The sequence below is a fragment of the Chanodichthys erythropterus genome, chromosome 11, assembly GCF_024489055.1.
Source record: "Chanodichthys erythropterus isolate Z2021 chromosome 11, ASM2448905v1, whole genome shotgun sequence".
NCBI classification, from domain to species: domain Eukaryota; kingdom Metazoa; phylum Chordata; class Actinopteri; order Cypriniformes; family Xenocyprididae; genus Chanodichthys; species Chanodichthys erythropterus.
The window spans coordinates 22803416-22829937 of record NC_090231.1 but is presented as its reverse complement, the minus strand read 5'-3'; the positions used below and the strand labels follow the sequence as shown (position 1 = coordinate 22829937).

Genomic DNA, 26522 nt, shown 5'->3' with positions numbered 1-26522 from the left:
AACCATCTACTGTCTGCACTGCCACATGAAAACACAGTGTACAAACTGAGAGCGTATTAAGCCTTTGTTTTTATCTCTTTGAGTTCATGCCAGGCTGCTCTTGTTGCTTTTGAACCAGAATTGTCTGAGCTGACCTGATGGGCTTGGGGTCTTGATGACTCATTCAAATTAACCATCTTGATTTTCTGGCTCTTTCTGGCACTGTTTCATTTATTTTCATTTAGTGGCCATGGTTTACAAAAAAAAAAAAAAAAAAAAAAGGGGCAATGTTGTTAACAGCTGAGTTAACAATGCAATAAGCAGAGCATGTTGGACTGGCTGAGTGAAAGAAAGAGTTATTAGCTGATTTCATGGTGGAATTGGGGTGAGCGACAGATGAGGAAGGCAGTGAGTTCACTAGTCCAGAATTCACAAGAAAAGAGGTATTATTCTATACCTTTTCAAGATTTGATTGGTCAGTGCAATGGCATTGTGATAGAACATGTACTGACTTATTCTTTACCAAATATATCAAGTCAGACTATTCATTCAACTAATCCTAATTTTAGTCATAGACGAGCATCAGTAGTTTATTACCATCCTCTGTAAGAGACACTTCTCCGGTGATGGAATCGATGGAGAACATGTGGCTGGCAGGGATGCGTGGTATCTGGTCCAGAAGACTGAAGCGCAGGTCCGCGTGGGCAGTGTTTCGGTCGTCTCGGTCCAGCGCTTCCACCTGCATGAACGGAATTCCTGTGACAATGACACATCAGAATTATTTATCACAATCTACATGAACTGACTGAACTGATGCATTTGATTGATGAGCAAATGGTGGTTATTTGCATATTAACAGAATGGAATTGCAAAAATAGCTGTTTCTCACAATTATATTTTTGGCCATTATATTAACAGAGTGACAGGAGACAGAAAATTATATGGAGAAGAGAGAGGAACTGGATTGGCCATAAGGCAACATCTCAAAGCAAAGTTGTTGAGTACCACAGAAAATTATTCTTACAGGTTTTTACTAAATGGGGTATTAGACAAAATAATTATTAACAGCTGTCTACTGAGCTTAATTTAATAGCTATGTTTGATTGCAATCAAGTGATTGTGAAACAGCTTACAATCTCACAACAAGCCTGACATTCATCACAGGTCTTTACTGATGTTCTATATTCAAATAATTGTCAATGTGCATTCAACATTTAATCAGTTTATTCGTTTGTTTCTCAAGTATGTTTATTTTCTTCCTCAGTACGAAGCCTATAAGGTCAGAGTACATGAGTCTCTCTTTTTTATTATTATCTTCTTATAATAAGAGAGATGAGTAATCTCTGAACATTGATGAATAAAAGCATTCTTCATTTTGGTTTTGTTATTCACTCCAGTTTCTACTAGCAAACAAGAATTTCTGAGAAAACAATTAAGAAATTCAACATACAAGCACTTCAAGTACATTTAATCTACCATCACAGGTAAAACAGCTTGTCATTATAGAAAGTAAAAGGAGAAAAAAAAAAGCTACTATTCAATTACAGCACAATGCGCTTTTTCTAACTGCGCTGCTATGCTAATATTTTATGGTGTGGTGTAGGAAATGTGTGATGTGTGAGCATCTCACGGCTGTAGAGTTTAAGAAAAAGTCAAGGCAATTAGAATAAGCATCAAGCAAATAATGTTTCCTGATGTAGACCCGCTGAGCGCTCTCTCCGCCCACCTTTGAGAAGCCCCAGCTGCACGCTGCCTCTCATGCTGTCTTCCAAGAACACCGGCACATTGTCGTTCTTATCGATGACGCACACCTCGACAGTAAAGCTCTGAGTGTGCATGGACTTTGTGAAGGACACCTGGGAAAAAGCACTGAGGTCAAAGCACTCAAAGCAGCATGTCTTTATTAGAGCTTGAACCTTTTTTGCTTAACATTTTATTGGCCAGTCATTTTCGTCAGCATTTGTTATTTTGGGCTGCCTCAATATTGAACATGGATTTTTACATGCTAAAATAACTGTATCAAATGATCTGAGAGGTGTAGGTTTCATTTGAACATTAGGGAGTCAAGAAGTCATGCAGCAGTAGCGAATTTACATAAATCTCGAAGTAACATGCATTCTACAAAGAACTTGAATGTAACAATGAATGTTAAAAACAAATCTTCTTGAAATGGAATTGATACATATGTAAGTGTCTCTTTATTTCATCAATGTATCTTGAAAAACTGACATAGGCTGAAGACAAAGGAACATTATTATTGAATGATTTTTAAGAAAAAGGAAATTCCTTTATGATTCTGCACCTGCAAGGAGTAGGACGGCTGCTTCTCTCTGTCCAGAGGTTTAAGAGCATACAGGAAACCTGACTCCACCCCAAAAATCCCTTCATCATCACCACTCACAGTCAGATCAGAATAGGTCAGGGGGAGATCCAGCAACTGTAAAATCAAAATATGGTAAATATATAAAAACACATATCTATAATGGGAAATTGTATGTTCGTATTTGTAAAAAGTTGCTCTGAAAGGCTTAAAAGGAACACTCCACTTTTTTTGAAAATAGGCTCATTTTCCAACTCCCCTAGAGTTAAACAGTTGAGTTTTACCGTTTTCGAATCCATTCAGCTGATCTCCGGTTCTGGCGGTACCACTTTTAGCATAGCTTAGCATAGTTCATTTAATCTGATTAGACCGTTAGCATCGCACTTAAAAATTACCAAAGAGTTTTGATATTTTTCCTATTTAAAACTTGACTCTTCTGTAGTTAAATCGTGTACTAAGACCGACGGAAAATAAAAAGTTGCGATTTTCTAGGCTGATATGGCTAGGAACTATACTCTCATTCAGGCGTAATAATCAAGGAACTTTGCTGCCGTTCCATGGCTGCAGCAGTGCAATGATATTACGCAGCGCCCGTGAGCCCCTGCTTGCACAGGGAACGTGCCTTGCAACCATGGAGACGTTTGTGAGAGACGCTGCGTAATATCATTGCACTGCTGCAGCCATGATACGGCAGCAAAGTTCCTTGATTATTACGCCTGAACGAGAGTATAGTTCCTAGCCATATCAGCCAAGAAAATCGCAAATTTTCATTTTCTGTCGGTCTTAGTACACGATTTAACTACAGAAGAGTCAAGTTTTAAATATAAACTCTTTGGTCATTTTTAAGCGCGATGCTAACGGTCTAATCAGATTCAATGAACTATGCTAAGCTATGCTAAAAGTGGTACCGCCAGAACCGGAGATCGGCTGAATGGATTCGAAAACGGTAAAACTCAACTGTTTAACTCTAGGGGAGTTGGACAATGAGCCTATTTTCAAAAAAAGTGGAGTGTTCCTTTAACATCTATTGCTTTATTTATTTTTTATAACCAGTTTGTTTTAACAGACAGCATTATGTGCCGTTTGAGACATGGCTCTGGGAACTGGCTCAGTTTACACTTGGCATTAAAATGCATATGGAGGTTGCAAGCACTATAAACACAAGTGTAAAAGCTTTTGTTACCGGTAACTGCTTGATATATTGAGAAAGTCGGGGATCGGATTTCAGTGTAATCTATCTAGTCATCATATCTGCATTCAAATCAGACAAACCCTGCCCATTCCACCACCACACAATTTGTTTTTAGAAGAATCACATGAATACTGCTTTGCTTTGATGTCATTTGTGCAGTTGAAACTTTTCAGTGTGTAGATGGCCTCATGTCTTCTTAGCAGCATGAAAACTTTTTTTTTTTTTTTTTTAAATAGTTAATAGATTATACACAATGAAAGCAAAAAAAGCTCCCATCATAATCACAGAAGCTGTCAATCACATGAAAAATTCCATAAGCTGTCTGCACTAAACAAGAAATATCTTATATACATTGTGTCTATACTTTGTAGATTAGTGAAAGCAGTCCCGCTAAACAAAACTCTGGCATTTTGAGCAGGTGGCATTCAAATGTTTCTGACTGGCCATTACGCTCTGTAATTGGTTATAATGTTCAGCTGCATTGGTACTACTATTAAAGAAAATGCTGGTGTAATCATCACTTTTAACAGTTACTGTGGTAACCGTAATCAAAGTCAGTGGTCCCACAAGATGACTCCATAACTCAACAAGAACATTTCATGTTCTGCCAGTTATGGCAAAATCATAAATTAAAGCAAATTCAGACAGTCCCAAACATTTGTCATTTATTGTCATTGTCATTTATTATTCAAAACTTTGAAACTAATGTCAAATATAATGGTACATTATTCCAGATGTTACTGCTAGATAGCTGTCTCTATCTGTCTAGAAGTTATTGAGTGGCATTTTTCAAGCAAGAGGTGGGAAAAATCTGAGTTCCGAGGTGTCTGGTATGGTGCAAAATTGCACCTGTGAAACTCGTAACTTCGTATTCTTTTTTTACAATAAGACACACATTCAAGTTGGAAACATAAAACGGAAGTAGCCTATACAAAATAAGATACTATATTGTGAACAATAAACCCAAATAACTACATCAGAACTCAAAAAGATGAAAATGATTCAAATCTATCACTTATTTATAGTAGTATCAAAACTTAATGTCTAACATAGAGTTATTACCTTTCTAAATCTTTCATTATAATTCACTACAGACTTGCTTTCTAATCACTGATCTCCAGTGATGGGGGTAACACATTACAAGTAACTTGAGTTACGTAATCAGATTACTTTTTTCAAGCAATGAGAAAAGTCGCATTACTTTTAAATTTACAACAAAATATCTGAGTTGCTTTTTCAAATAAGTAACATAAGTTACTTTGTTTTTTATATTTATTGACTGACAGCTCTCCTGTCTGTGTGAACATGATGGTTATTGTAGTTCTAGACTAAATGTGAACATGCATTTACTCATCTCACTTGCACGAAAATATTCAGTATTCCTCAAAATGAATAAAAAGGGTGAAATGCAATCTCAGAATTTTACGGCAACAAACGCTGACTGTAATACTCAAATTTTACGCCTGTAATAATTATATATATTAAATTTCACAAATATACTTTATGTATATGTCTTTGCTGCTGACCTTCAATGATCTAAAAAGTGCATAAAAAGTAACTAAGTAATGCAATTAGTTACTTTTTTTGGGAGTAATATTGTAATGCATTACTTTTAAAAGTAACATTTATTCCATGTATTATAAAATGATGTAATTTGACTGTAGGCATTGGTCCACCTTATTTCACCAAGTTCCACTCACTTTAAAATTTCTGGCCTCGCCGCTGGTGTAAACATGATGGTTTTTGCTGTTGACCTTCAATGATCCAAATTCAACCAATAAGCAAAAATTACTTTAAACATCACATTTGTGATTCACGTTGAACTTTCTTCCCCTAAGTCATTTAACTTTTGCTGCGAAAGGGCCTTCATTTTTAACAAAAAATTAATTTAAACAAACAACCAAGTCCAGCCCAGGTGAGAAAAAGTAACATAAATGTAGTGTAACACATTACTGTCCATAAAAAGTAACTAAGTGATGTAATTAGTTACTTTTTAGGGAGCAATGCAATATTGTAACGCATTACTTTTAAGAAGTAACTTTACCTAACACTGCTGATCTCTCTATAAATATATACTAGTCAACATTTGAAGTGGATCAAAACCATTCATCAAAGTTGTCCTAAAACCAAAATGCAATACCTGTTCTTGTCTTAGGACAACTTTGATTAACTTTTTTGATTCATCAGTGTTTCAAGTTGACATGCTCCTTCCAACATCACAACTTGGCAACTCATGTATCATCAAGAATTCAGAGTTTCCCACTCGAGAAAAAAACAACAACTCTGCTTGGTCATTCATGAGCTCCAAACTCAATATATCTCACTCAAACATGGTTGTGACAACATCTCTGGTTGTGTAATAGGAGAGGTCAGTGAGACTGATGTTTGGCTGAACCCTTCTCTAAATGTATGTGAAAGAACATGGCTGCTGCTGACAGCAGGTATGTTTCTCAGTGGTTGACACCAATTAGCACAGAGATTCTGAAATCAGCTGAGCATGAGGCTACATATTGTAAATGCTTTGTGTACAATATTGACACATCCCATACTAGGTACAGTGTGATCACATGTCCTAAATAGCACACAAACCTAAATAGTCCGTGTCATACCAACAATACCCCTCTGCCTGGGCAGCGAATTGTAATTCTTTTGTTTAGTTCCTGGAATGTAACTCGTTTTTCCATGCTTGCCCTACACATTTAGAATAGCATGTCAGTGAGTGTTTATTAGGAAAGGTAAAGATTGATTGAAGCGCTAATTGCACACAGCATGACTCGCGTGGCACTTTGTAGCTCGCTCTTCCCCTGCCCGGTGAATCTGATATGCTGCCTACGCACCTGCACAAGATATCCAGGGAACAGTCTTTTAAACCCATGCTTGCAAAAAATTGATCAATTGTGTCTGGGGTCCTTGCAGCCAGAAAACAAGCTGTACAAGCAATACATGAATGCGTCATTTGTCACTTATTTTTAAAGCCTAAACAAATATTATGTAGCCATCATTTTGTCCTTTCAGCGATCACACAGGGTGTGGGTAATTATCCACCCACTCACATGTAGGCCATTATACTTAATTTGGACACCACACAGAGACTGTTTTGATAGCATGGCATCAAACGCAGAAAATGGTGAGCAAGAAGCACTAGGACCCAAACAGTCAGAAATGCTGCCAATTACAGTGTCTAAGCGAAAAGCTTTTTAGAGAGCAACCGGGGCTATTACTAACCTACATCTGGTAAAAATGTCTGTCACATGGATTGAAGTAAGGCATTATAAAGGAGATCCATATTTAGTTTGGTGACGTCTGGTTGGTACGTGAATGCCTGCTCATAATTACACCTTGAGTTCTGAGTGCTCTGGGGAGTGGGATGTGGGGTTTATTGAATGCAATGTTCAATGATCTGCTTTTTCAGTCCTTTCTCTACATTGCTCCTAGAAGCAGTCATTAATACATTCTCAGAACTCTTTAGTCATTCGTAACACAGCATATAAGGACAGTCCGTTTTAACCAACTAAATCCAGTTTATAAATAACATAAAAATAGCCTAATTTCTATCACTCAGTAATCTCTGTGGCATTTTAGTCACCAGATCTGACAATATGTTGCCTAGAATGTCAGAACTGCTAATTTAAATTCTTAGCCTACCAAAATGTTCAGAACTTTGGTGTCACATATTCTCACATTTGAAGATTACATCAGTTCTCTGGTCTAGACTGTAAAACGGCACACCTCTGCTCCATACGTAATATGAAAGAGTCTGACATTCTACTTGCTTTCATAATCTCCCTTCTTGATTACTGCAATGCCCTTTTCATCAGCCTAGTCAACAAAACCATTGATAGACAAATTGGCAACCTGTATTATCCTGTATTAAGTGCAAAAAAACACCTCTTAACCTTTACAGCTCCTCATGCCCTCCAACTCTTCATCTATCTGAGCTACATTCAGTCTATGCACACCTGCACAGGCAATTAATATTATGTTAATATTAATACTTATTAATATTTTATATACTTATTTTAACAAATATGCCCAATATAAGCTGAGCTAAATATTCAACTAATATGTAAACTTTCCAAAGACATTTTGTCCTCCTTAAAGAAAGCTCTCACCTTGGTAAGGTACCATGGGAAAATACCATCATAGTTTTCTGGAACACCAATTTTAAGATGAGCGGCCTCAGAAAGCAAAATGTTTTGAGTCAGCACCTAAAATAGAAAGCAATTAATTGCAGAAGTTAAAGCATGCGGAATGATAAACATTTATGTATTCCAGACAAAAAAGCAAAGAAAACGTACGCTCAGTGCAATAAAGCAAGCACTCCGAGATTCCATCGAGCCAACAGCAGCCTTCATGCCTAAGACAAAAAAAATGTGTAAATGCTAAAATTATTTAGTTTTTAAGTTCAAGCTAAAGTTTTCTTCAGTTTTTCCAAGACAGAAGAGATTAAGATAGAAATTGACTCTACAGGATTTGGTTTTAAGGTGCACTCAGTAGCTGCCTAAGTTTGAAAGTTTGAGAAGATTCTTTTTTTCCACAAGCCATAATGTAGGTTCCCGAACACTTAGAATCTCATGTAGGCTACATAATGTATGTACATTTCTCCCTTAAAGGGATAGTTCACCCAACAATTAAAATTCTGTTACCTCAAGTTGTTCCAAACCTGTAGGCTATGAGTTTCTCCTGCTGAACACAAAAGAAGATATTTTGAAGAATGCTGATTAAAATGATTAAAACAGTTGATGGTAGTCACTGACTTCCATAGCTATTTTTTTTTTTTTTTACTATGGACGTCAATAGGGGCGCATCAACTGTTTGAATACAAACATACTTGAAAATATCTTCTTTTGGGTTCAGCAGAAGAAACTCATACAGGTTTGGAACAACTTGAGGGTGCAATGATGACAGAATTGTAATTTTTGGGTGAACTATCCCTTTAAGAGAAAGTAATGGGCTGAGTGAAAGAATCAAGCGTGCCATCAGACAACTTTTCCTCCAGTTAATGTTCAACTCGAGTACACCTCATTAATGTAACTTCACGTAAGTGTCGAGTTACTTCTGTGCGCGTTTTTTCAGGGACAATTAACGTTACTTACAATAACTTATTTTAATACAAGACATCATAAAACAAGAACATCCGGCACGTACCCGTTTCACAAAAGTATAAGGAATACATCAAAACAAACAAATAAATAAAAATATGTACTAATAGCTTATGTCGGCGAAGAAAGAAAAAATAGCTTATATATACGCACACAGAACTAGATCTACTCGCACTTAAAAAAAACAAATATGTATATAAATGAAGTCACGACAGCTACTGCCATAAGTAAAACGCGGTTGTTTATGCCGGAATAGTCTATAGGCCTGCGTGTAGCCTACCAAAAACAACGCAAACAATCTATAAATTAACAAAGAAAATCTATAAACTAACAACAAAATATATATATATATATAAATTAACGTCAGGGAGAACTGTAACAGATGCAGCAAAATCTTACGCGTTTTTTTCTGTATATCTAATCATATGTTGTTTAATAAAAGCAGCTCTTACCTCCCGTCCACACTTCCCGTGAGTCAAATTGAGAATGGCTTTAAGCTTTAGAAGAGCATTGCATCTGCTTTGTGTCTGATTAATGATTAGCTTTCTTAATTTGCCCGAGAAAACCTTTAACTACCTTGTTTCCTCCAATTATACATCTGACTAACAAGCCCTTGGCTTGCATATGTATGGGGGAATAAATTACATGGTAGGCTATTATAGCCTCACGTTTGAATCTGTATTTTGTTTGTAGTAGACAGAAGTAGTAGACTTGTAAACTAAGATTTTTTTTTTAAATTTATTTTATTATAAAACCAACTGTAAACATGTAACAAAATTAACAACTCAATAATATTAAATGACATTAAGTGCAAATCAAACGTTTTAAAAACAGCTCACAACACATAATTTATTGCTTCTATGTCAATCATTAGCACATGGAGCATAGATGTCGAAGTAGACGTGTCAGACTTCTTATATTGAAACTTCTTTATATTGCCTCTTGCCCTACCCCACCCCACTCCTCAAAAACCCAAACCTTCTAGTTCAGTGTCTTGGCTGAGTTACGAACCTGCGCACTCAGTTTCAAGTAACATTTGATTTCATATGTTATTTCAACAAGAAAAACGACTTGTGCTCATATGCACACATATGCATTCCACATCTGATACAGCTGTATTACACATAAGGAAAAGAACCTATTTCTTTTGCCTTCGTGCAAATGTAACAATAGCTCTTTGAAGGGAATATTGTGATTTGTGGATTTACCTTCTATTTACATGTGTAGAATTTGACAACTATACATATTAAGGCAACAAAACAAAAAAAAGTAACATAACAATAAAAAGCTTCATACCGGTCAACAGAATCAACATGATTTTGTCAGTTTTGTTTCATATATAATCTCTTTTTCTGTTTACAAAACAAGTTCATATTTAACTGTACAGCTATATAGTCCTTATATTAGCATTAAAAACACACAGTTTCTGGTCATGGGTCTCAGAGGGCATATAAGTCCAGTTTTTCAGAGCACTGACAGGTCATGACATGATTTGGACTTCTGTCTAAAGGCCATCTTCTTGTTCTTCCGGGCCACCATACGGCCCAGGAAACGTTTGGCCTTTTTGCTGATGCTCTCGCGGCGCTTGCAGTTGGCCATACGGCGGGCGTTCTCTTCCTTGCTGTCCTTGCGAAGGCGAATTTGCCGTACGATGCCCTCGAAGAGGTCACGCACATTGTGATGCAGGGAGGCTGAGGTCTCTATGAACTTGCAGTCGAACACAACGGCACAGGCACTGCCCTCTAGAGAGTTGAGGAAAAAGACATGCAGGTGAGCAATAACTCCATTACCAGAGAGACGGAGGCTACAGTGTCATCATTACTATATGCCTCCTGGCTGTTCCTCAAAGCTCAGGAGCTCAGGAGAGTACTTTATCCAAAACATTTACAACATAAGGCTGTGTGCCATCTACATGCCATATTTAAAATAGAGAAGAATATGGGTGAAATCTTACCATCTACAGAAACTTCTCTGGAACGCACCAAGTCGCTCTTGTTTCCCACCAGGATGATGGGGATGTTTTCCGACTGCCGAGCTCTGCGCAGCTGGATTCGTAGCTCTGAAGCTTTCTCAAAGCTGGACTTGTCTGTCACAGAGTACACGATGATATAGGCGTCTCCCATACGCATGCACTGATCTTTCAGCCATTGGCTGTTATCCTGTAGGAATAAATTGAATGGTTATACAGTTGGAGATCATAAGTACTGACATTGTATTTTAATATATTTTTTTAATATTTTAGTATTTATTTTAATTCATTTAAACTAAATAAGTGAATAAATATTACTCTTATTCCTTACCTGTTCCCATATGTCATACAGAAGGATTGACGTCTCCTCATCATCAACCACAAGGGATCTGTCATATGTGTTTCCTGAAATGAAAGAGCAATACATAATTACACATTAATATTATACTCAATAATATCTGTAATTATTACACAGGTTTGTAAAACAAAAGCACCACATCACTTCAGACAGATCCTGCCTGAAGTCTGCACTAAAATCTTCTGAAATGATTAGTCTGAAGGGTAAATCTTAATTCAAGCAGATAAAATCAAGACATTTACCTGTTTCCTCGCTCTCGTTACTGTCTTCAACTCCACCAAATATTCTCGCCAAACTCGACTTCCCAACGCCGTGCTCGCCCAGGAGGACCACCTTGTAGACCTGGCAGTCGGAATCGCTGCCGGAGGAGATGACCGAGTCGGAGGAGTCGGACACGCAGCTGTTCCTGTGCTGCTCTCCCGGACTGAAGCGCATGAGGCTGGACAGCTCGGTGGGCTGAGCCTCGGGCATAGAGCGCAGCTCTCGGTCGTCCACCGGCATGCTCCTTCTGTGCAAGTTCTGCAGGTGGAGGGGAAACGGCATGCTACCTCTCCTCTTATCCATGTTCCTCAATTTGTCTCCTTTGTTCAAAGTCATGACTCCAAACCTGTCTGTGTAGAACTATATTATAACAACTGTACCTAGGCTACTTTATAATGACACGTTCAATACACTATTGGCTACCTGGAGGTAACAATAGCTAATAATATAACTCCGAGAGTAGTTATAAGATATGAAAACGTCGGAATGTTACTTACATTTGAGTGCGGCTACAACGTTTTCCGTTCAATGTCAAAATTCCAGTTATTCCGTTTTATCTCTGTTAGTCTTCCGCTGAGGGTTTCGCTTGTGCTCTCTGATGAGACGGATCCTTTATTTATGCGAGTGAGTGACGTCAGCCCGAGGGAGGGATTGCCTCGGAGAATCACTCGTCTCTCTTATAGTAATAACATCACTTTGAGGGAGGGGCGAAACCCAGCGCGTGTGATTCACAATTTTGCGAGGGCGTCCAGCAGAGAGGGACTTCCCTCCCCTGCACGCGCGTGTAATGCATGGACAATGGGCTGAATCAGGTTCCGCCTTTACTAGTACAGGCATGAAATGCGTTCTTCATCGTCTGTAGGCTACTAGTAAAGGCGTATAACCTGGTCAGTCATCAAAGCTTCATGAAAACCAATCGCGGTACAAACATTTTTTTTTTTTTTTCATTCTACTGCTGAAACAGACATCTTGCTGGTTTTTATTGTTTTAAGCTGGTCTCCCAGCCAGAGCAACAGTTGGACTGTAAAAATCGTAATTTTATAGGCAAAACAATGTGAAAATGCTGTAAATTGGTGTACTGTAAGATGCTTTACCATATATGGTATATTTCAATAGACATTGCAAGAAGTAAAGGTAGACGTAAAATTATGAATTACAGAGAAAATGTAGGCTATATTTAACAACAATACAAGAATATATAGGCTAGACCTATTAATACCTTCACAGCAAATTCAAATTATGTATGTTTTTTTTTTAAGTAGGATATTAATCACCTTAAAATTTACAGGTTTTCCCAGATTTTTTTTTTTAAATGTAAACATTTGTTTAGATTCATGAAAAGAAAATATTTGTTTAGATTTGATTAAATCTCTCTGCTTTTTTCATTTTATGTTATTTAGTAGTATTATTTTAGTGTTATGTGTGTTATCCTGATGTTTTCTTGTTTGTGTGGCTAACTGTGCTCTATATTGTTATTATTGGTTACAGCTGCTGGAAAGGTACATTTTTAAGTCATCATAATGCTTTTAATTGTACCACCTATTTATTAACATCATTTACATTAACACAATTAAATGGCTCAGACAGGTTGGTACATTACCATTATATGAATTCATGACATACAGTTACAAATTAAAACGTCACCAAAATGTCATCACATAATCAACAACCCCCCCTTTTTTTTTTTTTTGACATCCTGTAATTCTCAAGGGCAAAACTACCCTTTCATCACACCGATGGAGTGCATTTAGAGGTAGTTAAATGTTGCCATCTAGTGGTTAGTCTTAGGTATGGCATATGACAATTTCTGTATGTTTTATTAGATCTGGGGCCGTATTCACAAAACATTTTATCTTACCACTAAGAGTTCTCCTAAATAGCAGTTAATGTTCTTAGCTAAGAGTTTTCTCTTAAAACCTATTCACAAAGCTGCTGAGACAAACTTTTATTAAGGAATAGACTGAAGTCTTAAGCTAAGAGTGAGGGCGGGGTTGACCCTATGGAGTATACACACAGTGATTGGCTGATTGGGGAAGAGTCAGTGATTTAATCATAGAAATATTGTAGAATGAGGTGTCATGTTTCCAAATTAAAATAAAGGTTTTAAAATACAAATGTTATTATTTAAATAAATATTTTTTAATAAAAATGTTGCCATAGTCAATAATGCCATAATTTTGCCATAAAGGTTTTAAAATGTAGACTGTCACTAATTAAACTAGTATATACAGTTAATTGTCCACCTCTTGGATGTCTTCATCTCAAGGGAATGCAGAATTCAAGCGACAAATTATATATATATATATATATATATATATATATATATATATATATATATATATATATATATATATATATATATATATATATATATATATTTATTTATTTTTTTACTCTATTCAATCATTTGTAAGTGTGAACTCATGAAAACCAGTTTTTACCGTTTTTTGGCGTCTCATCGTAGATTCAAATCTATAAATCAAATTGTATTGCATTTATGAAGAAAAGGTTCAGCACCCAAGGCTCTATCGCTACTGTCTCAATGGTGTTCAGTATCTTTGGGTGGATTAGGACTGTTTTTGATTTGGTCTTAGTGACTTAGGAGTCCTCTTGACTACTCCTAATGTTTCATAGATTTAGGAGCTACTTTTAGCGCTAAAATGCTTTGTGAAATACTCTTAGAGCAAAAATTTAGGACTCCTAAAATTAGGACTGACACGCCCATTATTTTTAAGAGTTTCTCCTAAATCGGCAATTTAGGAGCTACTTTTAACCTTAAGATGTTTTGTGAATATGGCCCCTGATTTGTTTGTTTTTTCTTTGGGGGGAAAAAAAAGACTCACTGACTCTAAATAATTTTGGGTTTATTCATTGCAATGACTTGCCAAAGTTATGGGATTTTTTATAGCTTGCTCTAGCTGCTAAAATTCACCTATTATGTCAAGGCCTAACTGCTAAACCATGAAGAAACACTTTACAGAACAATAAGTCACAAAGGCATATAACCAAGTCTTGGACACCTGAGCATAACCAGAATAAATGTATTAGATCACAGTTACTTGATGTACTGCATCATTTACTGTACTGTTTTAACTCAAGACAATATATGCATTCTGTTTTGTGCTGATGTGTCCTGACGTATGTCATTTCTACTTATAGATGCACAAAACAAAAATTAATATTTGAAAGTTCGGTATTTTATGACTGGACCAAAAAAAAACTTGCAAAGTTTGCTAGTCTGGTAATTTATAAAAAAAAAAAAAAAAGACTATTGAATAAGAGTTCTATTACATGAAATAGTATCTTTCATGCATTTTTAATGTGTGCCAGTGAAAGCACTTTTTATGACTTGAAAGCCAAGCAAGCGTAATCTAAATACACTCTGCAACCTATTGTGCTTATTATAGTATCTGTATGTCTTCTGCTTTTATCTTAGACAGATTATGGATTCTCTTCCAACTTTTAGAAGACAAAATAATTTTTAATTATAACTTATTTATAACACAGGTCAGTGACAATAACATGTAGTGTAAGTTCAATGGTCTGTGATAAAGGTATTTCTAAAAGTAATTCTACGCAAGTTACCCTGCCTCTATTGTGAAGGATCTAGTGGAAAGTAACTGATGTATAATGCCATATTCATGTACCACTAAATACATATTTGATTTATCTGTAGAAATAAAATATTTATATCACAGCATACAAATTAGGCCTACATTTATTTAAATTTTTTATAGCTTTTTATAAGTTGTTACCTTTCAATCAAGCTTATGCAAGAAAAATCTCATTACTCTAAATAGCTGTATAACTTCAAAGCAATCCTCTGATACAACTGACCTTGGGAAAATATTGTTTGCTATTGGGTAAGTTCATGAACGTTTTCTTAAAATCACAAAATTGATTTCTTTTATTGGCAAAAACAAGAGGTAAAAAACAAAGCAGTGCAAATTTTCTCTGTTGTACACATTCTTCAGTTTGATCAATAAGAAATTTCTTTGAAAACAACTTTCTAAAACGATGCCATGTCAAAATGAGAATACTGTTAAAAGTCTTCTGTACATTCACAAATATAATTTTTCTTTTTGTATCCACATACTCTCAAACAGAAAAACTAATTCTGTTTCCATATACAGTCTCCATTACTGTTGTTTCCTTTTCTGATGACTTTTTAACTCAACTTGGATGCATATCTCACTTAATAAGTACTAACCAGGCAGTCTCCCTGATCTGGTACTGTTTGAGTATAGCACTAGAATTATAAAAATAAAAAAAAATAATGATAATGAAGATTACATTATTATTATTCACACAACTCTAGCTTGGCTGTAGGAGTTCAATCATGATGATGTGTCAAAGGAGCATGCGACTCTTCAGATCACATGCTTTTGGTGGACAGACACTGGTTGACCACCTCCAGCAGCTGAGAGTTCTCCAGAGCTGCCGCCACTCTTTCTTTGTCAGCAAGCTGCTTATTGACTGGAGTAGAAAAAACACAACATATTATCAAACTGAAGTTTTAGTTTAAAACAGAAATGGTGCTGTGTAACAGAAAAAATGATGTAACATTAACACACAAAGCCTACTGTACCATATTTGATATAGATCTAAAGATATCTATAAATTGAAAATAGTCAAAACTTTGCTGAAAAATCCATTGCACACAATCTACTACATGCCTTATGTAATGCCATCTGATTGATGGTTCAAGTAAGGCCTTTAGTATGATTCTCAAAAGGTCCACCTTTAAGTTGCAGTACACATGTAAACATGAGAATAACGTTTTGTTAGTAATATTTAAAAATGATATGGGCTGGATTTCCCGATGACACTGTCTCTTAGTGCGATACGAAGACTCTAAAAGTAGACCTTAACTGAATATCTATCTTTTTTAGGCAACTATACTTTAGGAGGTAGCTTAAGTATACCTTCTGTTAGTCATTCGTTCGTAAGGTTGGTCTGGACCACTCTTATCAATACCTTATCACTGTTAACAGTCTATATATGAATATGATTCTGAAGCTGTAATACACCCAGTGTTCAGTTAGACTAATGGCAAAGAATAAAATGCAAAGATTCACTGCTAAATTCAAATGTGCTTTGGCGCTGAACCAGAGACAGATGCACACTCTGTGCTTGTCATGTATCACAGCTATTCGGTGTTTACAACTACATCAGGTTTATTTTAGGTTTCAGACATTTAAATACACATTTAAATAAAGAACTAGGCTATTTAAAGACATTTATAGTTTGTTAAAATCAAATTCCATACACTAATGTCTATGGAAACTGTAATAATAAGCCTTTCATTTATATTATTTGACAAAGTGTTTTATTAATATCAGATACACATTGTGTATGAAACAAACTTTACTCTATTCTTCTCCCAGTTCACCGGCCACATACTTTTATGTATTTCAGGGGAAAATTCATAAATCCGACAGCTCTGAATTGCGGTGCAAACGACAAAAATTCACTTCCACATATTTTACAATCGAATTATATCATAACATTTATGATATAGTTAACAAGTTTGTGAATATTTTGAATAAAAAAGGAAAAACCCAATACCTACATATCTGTCAGCTGCGTGATGCATCTCCAAGGAATTAATACATTCTAAAATAATGTTCTAAAATCACGGTCGTCTTAAACTCACTCTGTGGGCTCTGCTAGAATATAGAGCCCTGAGAATATAGATAAATTACAATAGGCCTATAGATTTAGTTTGCAATTTGGACAGCAGCCCCTGTATACAGTGAATTATCGATTCTTGAGCCATCGATATCAACCAATTCACCGCCGCCATGGACAGCACCTGGTAACGTTGCACGTAAGAAGATATATAGATATTAGGTGGAAGTGAATTTTTGTCGTGCAGTGAGTTTGCACGGCAAATCAGAGCTGTCGCATTTACAAATTTTCCTCCTAAATACATAGAAGTATGTGGCCGGTGAACCGGGAAAAGAATAAAGTTTATTGTTTCATAAACAATGTGTATATGATATGAATAAAACACTTTGTCAAATTATATAACTGAAAGGGTTGTTATTGCAGCTTCCATAGACATTAGTGTATGGAATTTGATTTTAACAAACCATAAATGTCTTTTTTAAATAGCGTAGTTCTTTATTTAAATATGCATTTAAATACCTGGAACCTAAAATAAACCTGATGTAGTTGTAAACACTGAATAGTGAGCGCGTCTGTCTCTGGATCAGTGCCAAAGCACATTTGGATTTAGCAGTGAAACTTTGCATTTTATTCTTTGCCATTTATCCTAATCGAACACTGGGTGTATTACAGCTTCAGAATTATTGACTGAAAACAGTGATAAGGTATCACTAAGAGTGGTCCAGACCAACCTTACAAAAGTATGACTTACAAAAGGTATAATTAACTAAGAACGTTTTGGGAAACACGTATTAACGTTAAGGTACAGCTTAAGGTATAATTTAAGAACAACGTAGAGTTGAGAAGGTTTCGGGAAATCCAGCCATGAACATTTCCTGGACTGAAGGAACTTAGGTTTATTTGATTACCCATGCATCATTTTTTAGAAAAATATGTATGTATAAAATAGCACATAACAGGCCTACAGGGAATGTTTATTTGTTCATTTCTAAATCATCGTTGCAGTGTACTGCATTATATGTTTTGCCCTCCACAACTAAAACTACAGAACTTTGATCATAAAATATATTTTTGCTCAGTGGACTGAATAAAATTGATGTATGTTTTTCTTTTCTGAGTGAGCTCCATATTCTCACTATATTATACTAAATGGGCCATAAAATCCTGATGTATCAAAATAACATGCAACACATATGCAAATTATGATTATTATTTTGTCTACTAACATTGCAACTAACATTTTCAGACCATTAATTCATATGTCAGACTTTACAGGGTTAAGATTGTTCTACGTTTTATAATAAACGTTTACCTGCATCCTCTGAGGCATGTGTGCCGGGTGTGATGTGAACGTCAATCTAACAAAACGGCAAAAAGGCAAAATCAAATGACTTATATGGGAAAACCAAAGCCTACTGTAAGTGTTTGGCTGCTTACTAAATTGACCTTAAATCTGTCAGGCAGGGAGCGCAGAAGCTTGACTTTGATAGACAGGCCAATGAGTGTGGCCATACTGCAGTGTGGGATGGTCGGAGTGAACTCCACAGACACTGTGCTATCCTGATCATTCACCTACCCAGAGAGAAAAACATGATAGATAGATAGTAGAATATTTTATTAATTTGTATTGTTTTCAAACTTAAGTTTTTGATTTAAACTGCTCGCAGATCAGACTCACATTGACGCGCACTTGTTCCACGACATTCAGTTCTTCGAGGGACAGTGGGTGCTCGGGGTCATTGATCGATCTGATCAGATGTATTCATTTAGTTAAGGTCTGACTCAAAGTAAGTATCCAAAATGCATTAAATTGGGGCTTCTGAATTATAGCAGTTTGCTACACTCCAGCATTACATAACAGGCAGGATAAAGCAAAGCTGAATTAAAATGGTTAGTTTTTCAGGTTAAGCTTATGCTCACAAAACAGAGTTCATCAATCTTGAAAGCATGACCTTCATCTAGCTGTCGTCATGGCAGATAATTCAAAGCAACAAGACTGACTTAACAACTTTTGTGTAGCGAGAGCCAAATGATGTAACAGTTACACTGAAAGGATATCGAAGATTTCCCTGTCATCGATGGGGTCCGCCACATCCTCATCTTCATCAGTGGCAGTGAGGAGTCTTTCTCCTGATCGCTGAAAGATCAGAGGATTGGCGTTTTCTAGTCGAGTTCCCCCCGACATTATTAAGTTACCTGCTCAACGATAAAACGATATAACGATAAAACGATAACCAACACACTACGCAGTCAGACGTCAGATCTGCAAAGCCAAAACAAGCTAGCCGGAAGTTATACTATAAAACCCGGAAACAGCATAAACGCTTTTTAGAATAAAAGCTTTATTTATAAAAGTCAGGAAGTTTTCTTGCAAATGTTCACTTTTTAGAGATAATAATAATAATAATAATAATAATAATAATAACAAAGAAGAAGAAGATAGATTTCCATGCAGTGGTTTTAGCTATAAATGCTAACCCCAAATGCTTTCCTTTTACTTGTTCAGCAGATGCTGAAAACGTTTGTTCTTGCTCAACTTCATCAACACAAATATATGTTATATTTTCAGCATTTCTACTTCTGCAACATTTAACTCAGATTTATTGCAGCTATTACCTCAGATTTAATCTATTGTCATTGCACAGAATGACCTCATGGATCAGGACAATTTTCCAGTACAAAGTGATTTCGTTAAAACCCATTATTATCTTTAACTAAGAGGGGTGAATGTAAATTTGAAGCAGTTTTACACACGAGGCAAAAAAATTCCAAAACATCTATTGGTGCTGAGATGACCAGCACTGTCATCAGTACACTCCAGCATTACATAACAGACAGGAGAAAGCAAAGCTCTGTCTTCCCTGAACAAAAATAGTTAGTTTTTCAGGTTAAGCTTATGCTCACAAAGCAGTTCATCAACCTTGAAAGCATGACCTTGATTTAACAGTGAGTTCAGGCTATTTGTGAGCCAATCAATGCTTATTCCAGTTATAAAGAGTCCTTTGACCTAATTGTTAGGCATCTGAATGCATAGATCTTCAGTACCACAGACCACACTCAATGAGTCCAGGTTCAGAAAGTAAAAGTCTCCCTCAGTATTTTTTTCCAATTACATGGATTTGCTAATTAGCACAGTTTTTCAGCCAGGAGGTAGAATTAATCAGTGAAATCAGCTGGCTGAGTTTATGGGTGGAATAATATATATATTAATATATATATATATATATATATATATATATATATATATATATATATATATATATATATATATATATATATATATATTTCAATCAATTAAAAAACCCCAGAATGTGGCTATGTTTGCTCACACAAGCCTTGCTATTTGTTTTTGCTCTCATTAAAAGTATTGTGCTGTGTCACATTAGTTATACATACTGGTGTTATTTACCATTCTGAGATTAAAATATATGCATTAGCTGCAATAGAGAATTCATATGTTAGTGTTTCACATTTGCTCCGTCTCTTATAGCGTCTTGATAAACATTTGCATAAAGCATTCATGACATTTGCTTTCTTCTTAAAAGCTCTGGCATTTTGATAATGTGTGCTTTATTAAATTACACAATGATGGCTACTTATTCAGTGTTCAGTTCATGATGAGTCTCTTCCTGAGACTCAGACAAAGGATTTATAGACAAAAGAGATTATCAAGAGTCACATGTTATATTTAATGGACAAGTGCTTTTATTGCAGGCTCTTTTCCAACCAATGAGGCTATAAATCTGGCATCACTGCTCTGCACTGGCCTGTTAAGAGATTACCATTCATCAGCTGACTGCTTCTATGTTCTTATGGAAAGGTTTAATGGTTAACTGAAGAAAAGTAACAAATACATTTATTTATGTGCCACAACATCTGTTTCCTTTCCAGTAGGATATTTGTGCATTTTTAAAATTACAGAGGTGCTGGTAGCCTATTGATCAAAGCCTGCTGGTTGAAATGTTAATGGGTCAGTAATGGTTTCCCATGTATTTGCCTGATATGTGCACCTACTTATATTTTCATTACTTCCCCCTTAACTTTTAGTAAGAACACTATTTATAAATCATTGATCTGTTCACCTTAATTAATATTCCAACCAAACAAGTTAAGAAGTTAAAATAACTAAATTGCCACCACATTCCTCTTATCACTCTTTGAGATTCTCCCACTTGTCTCAAAAACACTACTTAATTTACTTTATACATATGGCCATTCTTTGGAATTGGTGCAAAGTCAGAGTGGGAAATATATATATATATATATATATATATATATATATATATATATATATATATATATATATATATATATATATATATATATATATATATATATATATATATATATTAGGATTTTATTATAGAAGGATCTTAGTAAAAATCTAAAATTTGAATACATAAATGCTTTTTGAATGTGTTTTTTGGTTGAAGTTTCCACCAATTCTGTAGAATGGCCCATATATATAAGCTGCACATTTTCATTAAAATCTCAATTCAGTGCTCTCCTTTCCCTGAATTGCATGCAGTATAGAGGTGGATGAACAATGTAGTTGCCATTATGTATTTTTTTCGTTTTGTTGTTTGTTTTGTCAATGTATACATCACTATTATGTGTAACTTTTCATTTATAGTGAATGAATGTTGTATGATTGTTTGGCTATCTTTATGTTAGTCTTATGTTAACTGCCTAGGGACTGCAGATGAAAAGTAGTTATTACATAACAATGTTCATGAATATGCATGGTCCTTATCAAATAAACCAATCAATAAATGAATAAATAATTAAATAATTAAATAAATAGTAGAAGGTCTGCCAGTATGTCTGAAGAACTTTAGCTGTCTCTAAATAGCAAATGACACAGTTTCTCCAAACTAAATGATTAAACCAAACGGCCCCTCTTAAAAATGCCCTGCATCTCAAAAATATCTGAGTGAAGATGTAAAAAAAGAAGCCTTTTGAGCTGATTTAAATTTTATCTCAGCATCTCGTATTATCGTTTTATCTCAAGTCAAAGCGAGAAAATAAATGATTCTGCTGCCACAAGGGGACAGTGTTACCACATGCTAACATCTGACATTTATTCATAATGAAAAAGACTGCAGTAATCTGCACTGGGTTAATGCCAGTTGATAGGGACAGCAGATAATCTCTGACATCGTTCTTTCTTTCTTCCCTCATTGGTTGAACACAAATAAGAGGATTATTTAAGGTGCTGTGAAAACAAACTCATTTTCTTTCCACAATTCCAGTATTAGATCCAATGTTTTCCTGGAAAGAGAGAAAGAGAGAGAGATAAAGAATATATATATATATATATATATATATATATATATATATATATATATATATATATATATATATATATATATATATATATATATATATATATATATATACAGTACAGTCCAAAAGTTTGGAACCTCTAAGATTTTTAATGTTTTTAAAAGAAGTTTCGTCTGCTCACCAAGGCTACATTTATTTAATTAAAAATACAGTAAAAACAGTAATATTGTGAAATATTATTACAATTTAAAATAACTGTTTTCTATTTGAATATATTTCACAAAGTAATTTATTGATGCAAAGCTGAATTTTCAGCATCATTACTCCAGTCTTCAGTGTCACATGATCCTTCAGAAATCATTCTGATATGCTGATCTGCTGCTCAAGAAACATTTAATGTGTACAATTGTACAAAATATTTGTATATCTTTTGTAACATTATAAATGTCTTTACTGCCACTTTTGGTTGATTTAATGCATCCTTGCTGAATAAAAGTATTAATTTCTTTAATTTCTTTAAAAAAAAAAATAAAAATAAAAATTCTTACTGACCCCAAATTTTTGAACGGTAGTGTATAATGCTACAGAAGCTTTGTATTTCAGATAAATGCTGTTCTTTTGAACTTTCTATTCATCAAGGAATCCTGAAAAAAAAAGTACACAACTGTTTTCAACATTGAAAATAATCATAAATGTTTATTGAACAGCAAATCATCATATTAGAGTGATTTTTGAAGGATCATGTGACACTGAAGACTGAAAATTCAGCTTTGATCACAGGAATAAATTACTTCGTCAAATATATTTAAATAGTACACAGTTATTTTAAATTTTAATAATATTTCACAATATTACTGTTTTTTACTGTATTTTTAATTAAATAAATGTAGCCTTGGTGAGCAGATGAAACTTCTTTTAAAAACATTACAAATCTTAGTGGTTCCAAACTTTTGGACTGGACTTATATATATATATATATATATATATATATATATATGAACTTGAATGAATGAAACTTGAATCTGGCCTTGTCTTGGTCCTGCTGAATGATTTTGACATTTTCAACAGAAGTAGTTCAAAAGTTTACAGGGAGAGATGTGAAAACTGAATAAGGAATGAACATTATGATTTGACATGTGAGGCACAATAACCAACAGAGTAAGTGGAGCATAACTAGGTAGGAAACAAATCATAGATTACAATATCATTGTCAGGGTTGGTGAGCATGAGGGGGAGGTATATTAGTGTAGAAATGTGTGCCACACAGATATACTCACTGACCTATTTAGTGTGAACGCTGCCATAATGTCTTTCTCATAGTGTCTTTCTCCTATTTTGTCAGAAAGTCAAATGCCTCTTAACTAAAGTCACAGCTGTTCACAAATTCACAGTTTCGTCTGGTATTTATGTTTTTACAGATGACTTTGACAGAGATTTTAGACAATATTTGGCTGGCCATGCTCCCTCAGAGTGCCAGGGTTAACCACAGGTTTTGTGGAGGCTATTACAGATATTCAGTCTTGCAGTAGATTCATTTGTGTACTCTGGATTTCAGCCACACTGCTGATTAAAGACTCAGATGGCTGGTGGAAATCCAACTTGATATACTCTTTGGAACACAGTAGGCCTATGTATCTGATACACTTGTATACTTGAAGAAGTAATGATGCAGAATACAAATAAACAGTTTAAGAAAGGGATAATGTGGTTGGTCATTATGACAAAATAAACCCATAAAGGGTGATCAGGACATAGACACAGACTGAAGGCCACTTAACATTTCCACAGGACTGAAAAGAAGCAAAAGTGATTCCATTGCCCAAAGATGGGACAATACCATTTAATGGCCCTAATAGTCGTCCAGTAAGATCATTGAGAAGGCAGTATTTGATCAAATACAAGATTCTTAGAAAACAATCTGATAACAAATGTTCAGTATGCTAACAGAAAGGGACTCTCTGCACAGTGCAAGTGACAGATGACTGGAATAGGGATTTGGATAATAAAATGATATCTGGAGCAATCTTATTACATTTCACAGCAGCATGTGATCTTATTGATCATAAGCGTCTTCTGGAAAAGATGGAGTGTCATGTTCAGCAGTTGCTTAAATGGAAAGTTATTTAGTAAACGGATCACAGAGAGTATTTTTAATAGAAGCTATTCAGATAGAATGTCAGTGGAATGTGGAGTTGTCAAGGGAGCTGTCGGCCACTTATTTATTCCATTTTTTACAAAGGATTTACTTCTCTTTCTAAAAAGTGCAAAACTAACAATGTATGCACAGATGATAATACAGTATATGTGTCTGCACCAACATCTGCTGAATTGACTGCCATTTTGAAAGGGGAGTTTAATATTATAGGAAAGTAGATTTTAGAAAACAAACTGGTACTTAATACATCTTAAACAAAGGGTATAGTATTTGGTTCAATTCAAAGAAAACACTTATTCAACAAGTAAAGAAAATTAAGCTATTGGGTCTCCCTTGATAATAAATTGTCTTGGTCAAAACACATTGATAAAACAGTATTAGGTTCTCTATTCATTTCACAGCTAGACTATTGCCAGATGATTTGGGCAATGCCACCAAAAATGATTTAAGTAAACTTCAGCTAGTACAGAACAAAAGGGCATGACTTGCTCTCTACAGGGCAGGACTTAGGGTGGTGGGGGCCCCTGGGCTTGAGTCACTTTCGGGCCCTACCTTCTATACATTACTTTAAATAGAACAAAATGATACATACACAAGCTATGTATTAGAGCTACACAATTCTGGATAAACTGAGAATAAAAATAGAGATCACGATTCTGAACAAACAACTTCAGCAATAAACATAAATTATGTTATTTTGTTAAGTCTATAAAAATGTTAATTGTTAATCTGAATCATTTATTTAAAAAAAAACTTTGGTTTGAATGAATGATTAAATTCCTCAATCAAATACACTTGTTTCATAGATGAATCAGCATTTTGAACGAATCTCCTGAATGAACGATTCAATGACAAATGTTTTTTTAAGTAATTTGTCGCCATCTGGTGGCGTAACAATATAATCGATCCAATCGTTATTTGAAGTGCAAAGCTACTTTCAAAAGGTGACTAGTACAGTATACAGAGTTACATGTTTAAAAAAAAGACCGTTATAATTTATTTATATGATCAATTATTAAAAAAAGGTTTTCTAATAAATAAATAATGATTAAAAAAGTTCAAAGTGATCATGGTGTTTATTGCAATGCACAAATATCTTGGTCAGAATGAGAATAAAACACTTATTTACCTGGAAAACATACTGAAAAACAAACAAATACCTTGTAAGGTTGCAATCATTACAAATCATTTGTATTACATATAAATAGCTAAATCTATGAGTGTATAAATCTGTTCTTGGTAAGTACTGACATATTGTATAGATTATATACATCTCCAGTATACATATAGGCAGTGTTAGGCTGACTTTGACCTACAGTATGTCTACTACATCACATAAATTACAATCTTAGAGAATAATATATAACAAAATTAAATAAGCATTTTCTCATTACCATGGCATTTTAAAGATCATTAGATGTAATTTAGTACTCTAGCAAAAATACATAAATAGAACTTCATAGAACATGCCTAACTTTGTTCAAATTTAGTGGTAGGCTAATATAAGATAGCAATTTTAATATAGGAAGTGCCTTCTGTCAGCATAGTGGAATACTAGCGCGACTCGAATGAAGTGCACTCAACATTTGTACATATGCCACAAATGTGGTTAAAGGATGGCTGTAGTCGGCCAATTTCATGTAAATTCAAGGTGAGGTATTTAGCAGCCGCAGATCTCAAAAAAAAAACCTTACCGATCGGTGCGATTTGCTGCTTAAAGTCGGAGGAGTTGAATACGTACTGAAGCCATACATGCACTTTGCTGTCTTTATTGCAGATGAAGCTGTTTATATATATTTGTGAAATAAACGCATGTTTCCAACATTTACGTGCAGTAAAAAACTATTCATTCAAACCTTAATGCACTACTTATTTCAGCGCCTACAGGCCTATGTACAATGAAGATCAACATAAGCTTATTCTTTTTAAATATCAAAGTCTATTTTTATACTTTTATTTCGATAAATATGGCATACATAATAATACAAATTGTGTTTAATATAATACTATTTCTACATGAAAACTGTTAATGTTGTAAAAACTGACTCATGTACATGGCATTTTTACCATAGTAAAAAAACATTGTCATTCGTCTCTTTATTGCAGAACAAGATCGTCGCATACAAAAATATACAGAGGATTTACAACAGTACTCATTGTTATAGCAGCAAATGAACAAAATCAAATTATTTCTCCAGGGAATAACATTAAATGAACACATAGGCTACTTCCGTTTTGTATTTTCAATACACTTCTTACAAATTATACA

General features: G+C 34.9%; 3 protein-coding genes across 7 annotated transcripts in view; all 3 read right to left on the bottom strand.

Annotated features, from left to right (window-relative positions):
* Positions 1–10536, bottom strand: part of cdh16 (cadherin 16, KSP-cadherin) — a 54239-nt gene extending 43703 nt beyond the window's left edge. Inside the window, exons 1-6 of one of the 2 annotated variants that reach the window (XM_067400594.1) lie at positions 10384–10536; positions 7790–7848; positions 7604–7699; positions 2282–2416; positions 1706–1835; positions 577–735 (exon numbers count right to left, since the gene is read on the bottom strand). In XM_067400594.1, the coding sequence (XP_067256695.1) occupies positions 577–735; positions 1706–1835; positions 2282–2416; positions 7604–7699; positions 7790–7846 (577 nt within the window). In that variant the 5' untranslated portion in view covers positions 7847–7848; positions 10384–10536. Of the gene's footprint in view, positions 1–576; positions 736–1705; positions 1836–2281; positions 2417–7603; positions 7700–7789; positions 7849–9045; positions 9061–10383 lie in introns of those variants that run through there. The other variant, XM_067400593.1, reaches the window with a different exon arrangement.
* On the bottom strand, positions 9332–11816 carry rrad (Ras-related associated with diabetes). 4 transcript variants are annotated; one of them, XM_067400599.1, is made up of 5 exons: positions 11679–11795; positions 11163–11439; positions 10894–10967; positions 10548–10752; positions 9332–10335 (listed from the first exon to the last, which is right to left on the bottom strand). In XM_067400599.1, exons 2-5 carry the CDS (start codon positions 11419–11421, stop codon positions 10058–10060), a joined length of 816 nt encoding a protein of 271 aa, XP_067256700.1. In that variant the 5' UTR covers positions 11422–11439; positions 11679–11795; the 3' UTR covers positions 9332–10057. The 4 variants fall into 4 exon arrangements, with proteins under 4 accessions (XP_067256700.1, XP_067256698.1, XP_067256696.1 ...); XM_067400597.1 differs by having other exon boundaries at positions 9333–10335; positions 11163–11531; positions 11679–11816; XM_067400595.1 differs by having other exon boundaries at positions 9333–10335; positions 11163–11527; positions 11679–11815.
* A 3591-nt stretch (positions 11817–15407) lies between these two features.
* On the bottom strand, positions 15408–19104 carry ciao2b (cytosolic iron-sulfur assembly component 2B). Its single transcript, XM_067400591.1, has 5 exons — positions 18871–19104; positions 18491–18570; positions 18259–18384; positions 18125–18170; positions 15408–15657 (listed from the first exon to the last, which is right to left on the bottom strand). Exons 1-5 carry the CDS (start codon positions 18995–18997, stop codon positions 15557–15559), a joined length of 480 nt encoding a protein of 159 aa, XP_067256692.1. The 5' UTR covers positions 18998–19104; the 3' UTR covers positions 15408–15556.
* Between the last annotated feature and the right edge of the window lie 7418 nt (positions 19105–26522).

What these genes read in the sequence shown, in the direction of transcription:
- rrad (XM_067400595.1), bottom strand. An exon ending in TGTATGACATATGGGAACAG is followed by an intron (nt 10,753 to 10,893) that starts GTAAGGAATAAG and finishes TTATTCCTACAG; the next exon opens with GATAACAGCCAATGGCTGAA. An exon ending in CAGAGAAGTTTCTGTAGATG is followed by an intron (nt 10,336 to 10,547) that starts GTAAGATTTCAC and finishes TCAACTCTCTAG; the next exon opens with AGGGCAGTGCCTGTGCCGTT.
- ciao2b (XM_067400591.1), bottom strand. Translation starts at nt 18,997, where the DNA reads ATGTCGGGGGGAACTCGACTAGAAAACGCCAATCCTCTGATCTTTCAG. An exon ending in CGATGACAGGGAAATCTTCG is followed by an intron (nt 18,571 to 18,870) that starts ATATCCTTTCAG and finishes CTAAATGAATAC; the next exon opens with ATCTGATCAGATCGATCAAT. An exon ending in CCCTGCCTGACAGATTTAAG is followed by an intron (nt 18,171 to 18,258) that starts GTCAATTTAGTA and finishes CCGTTTTGTTAG; the next exon opens with ATTGACGTTCACATCACACC.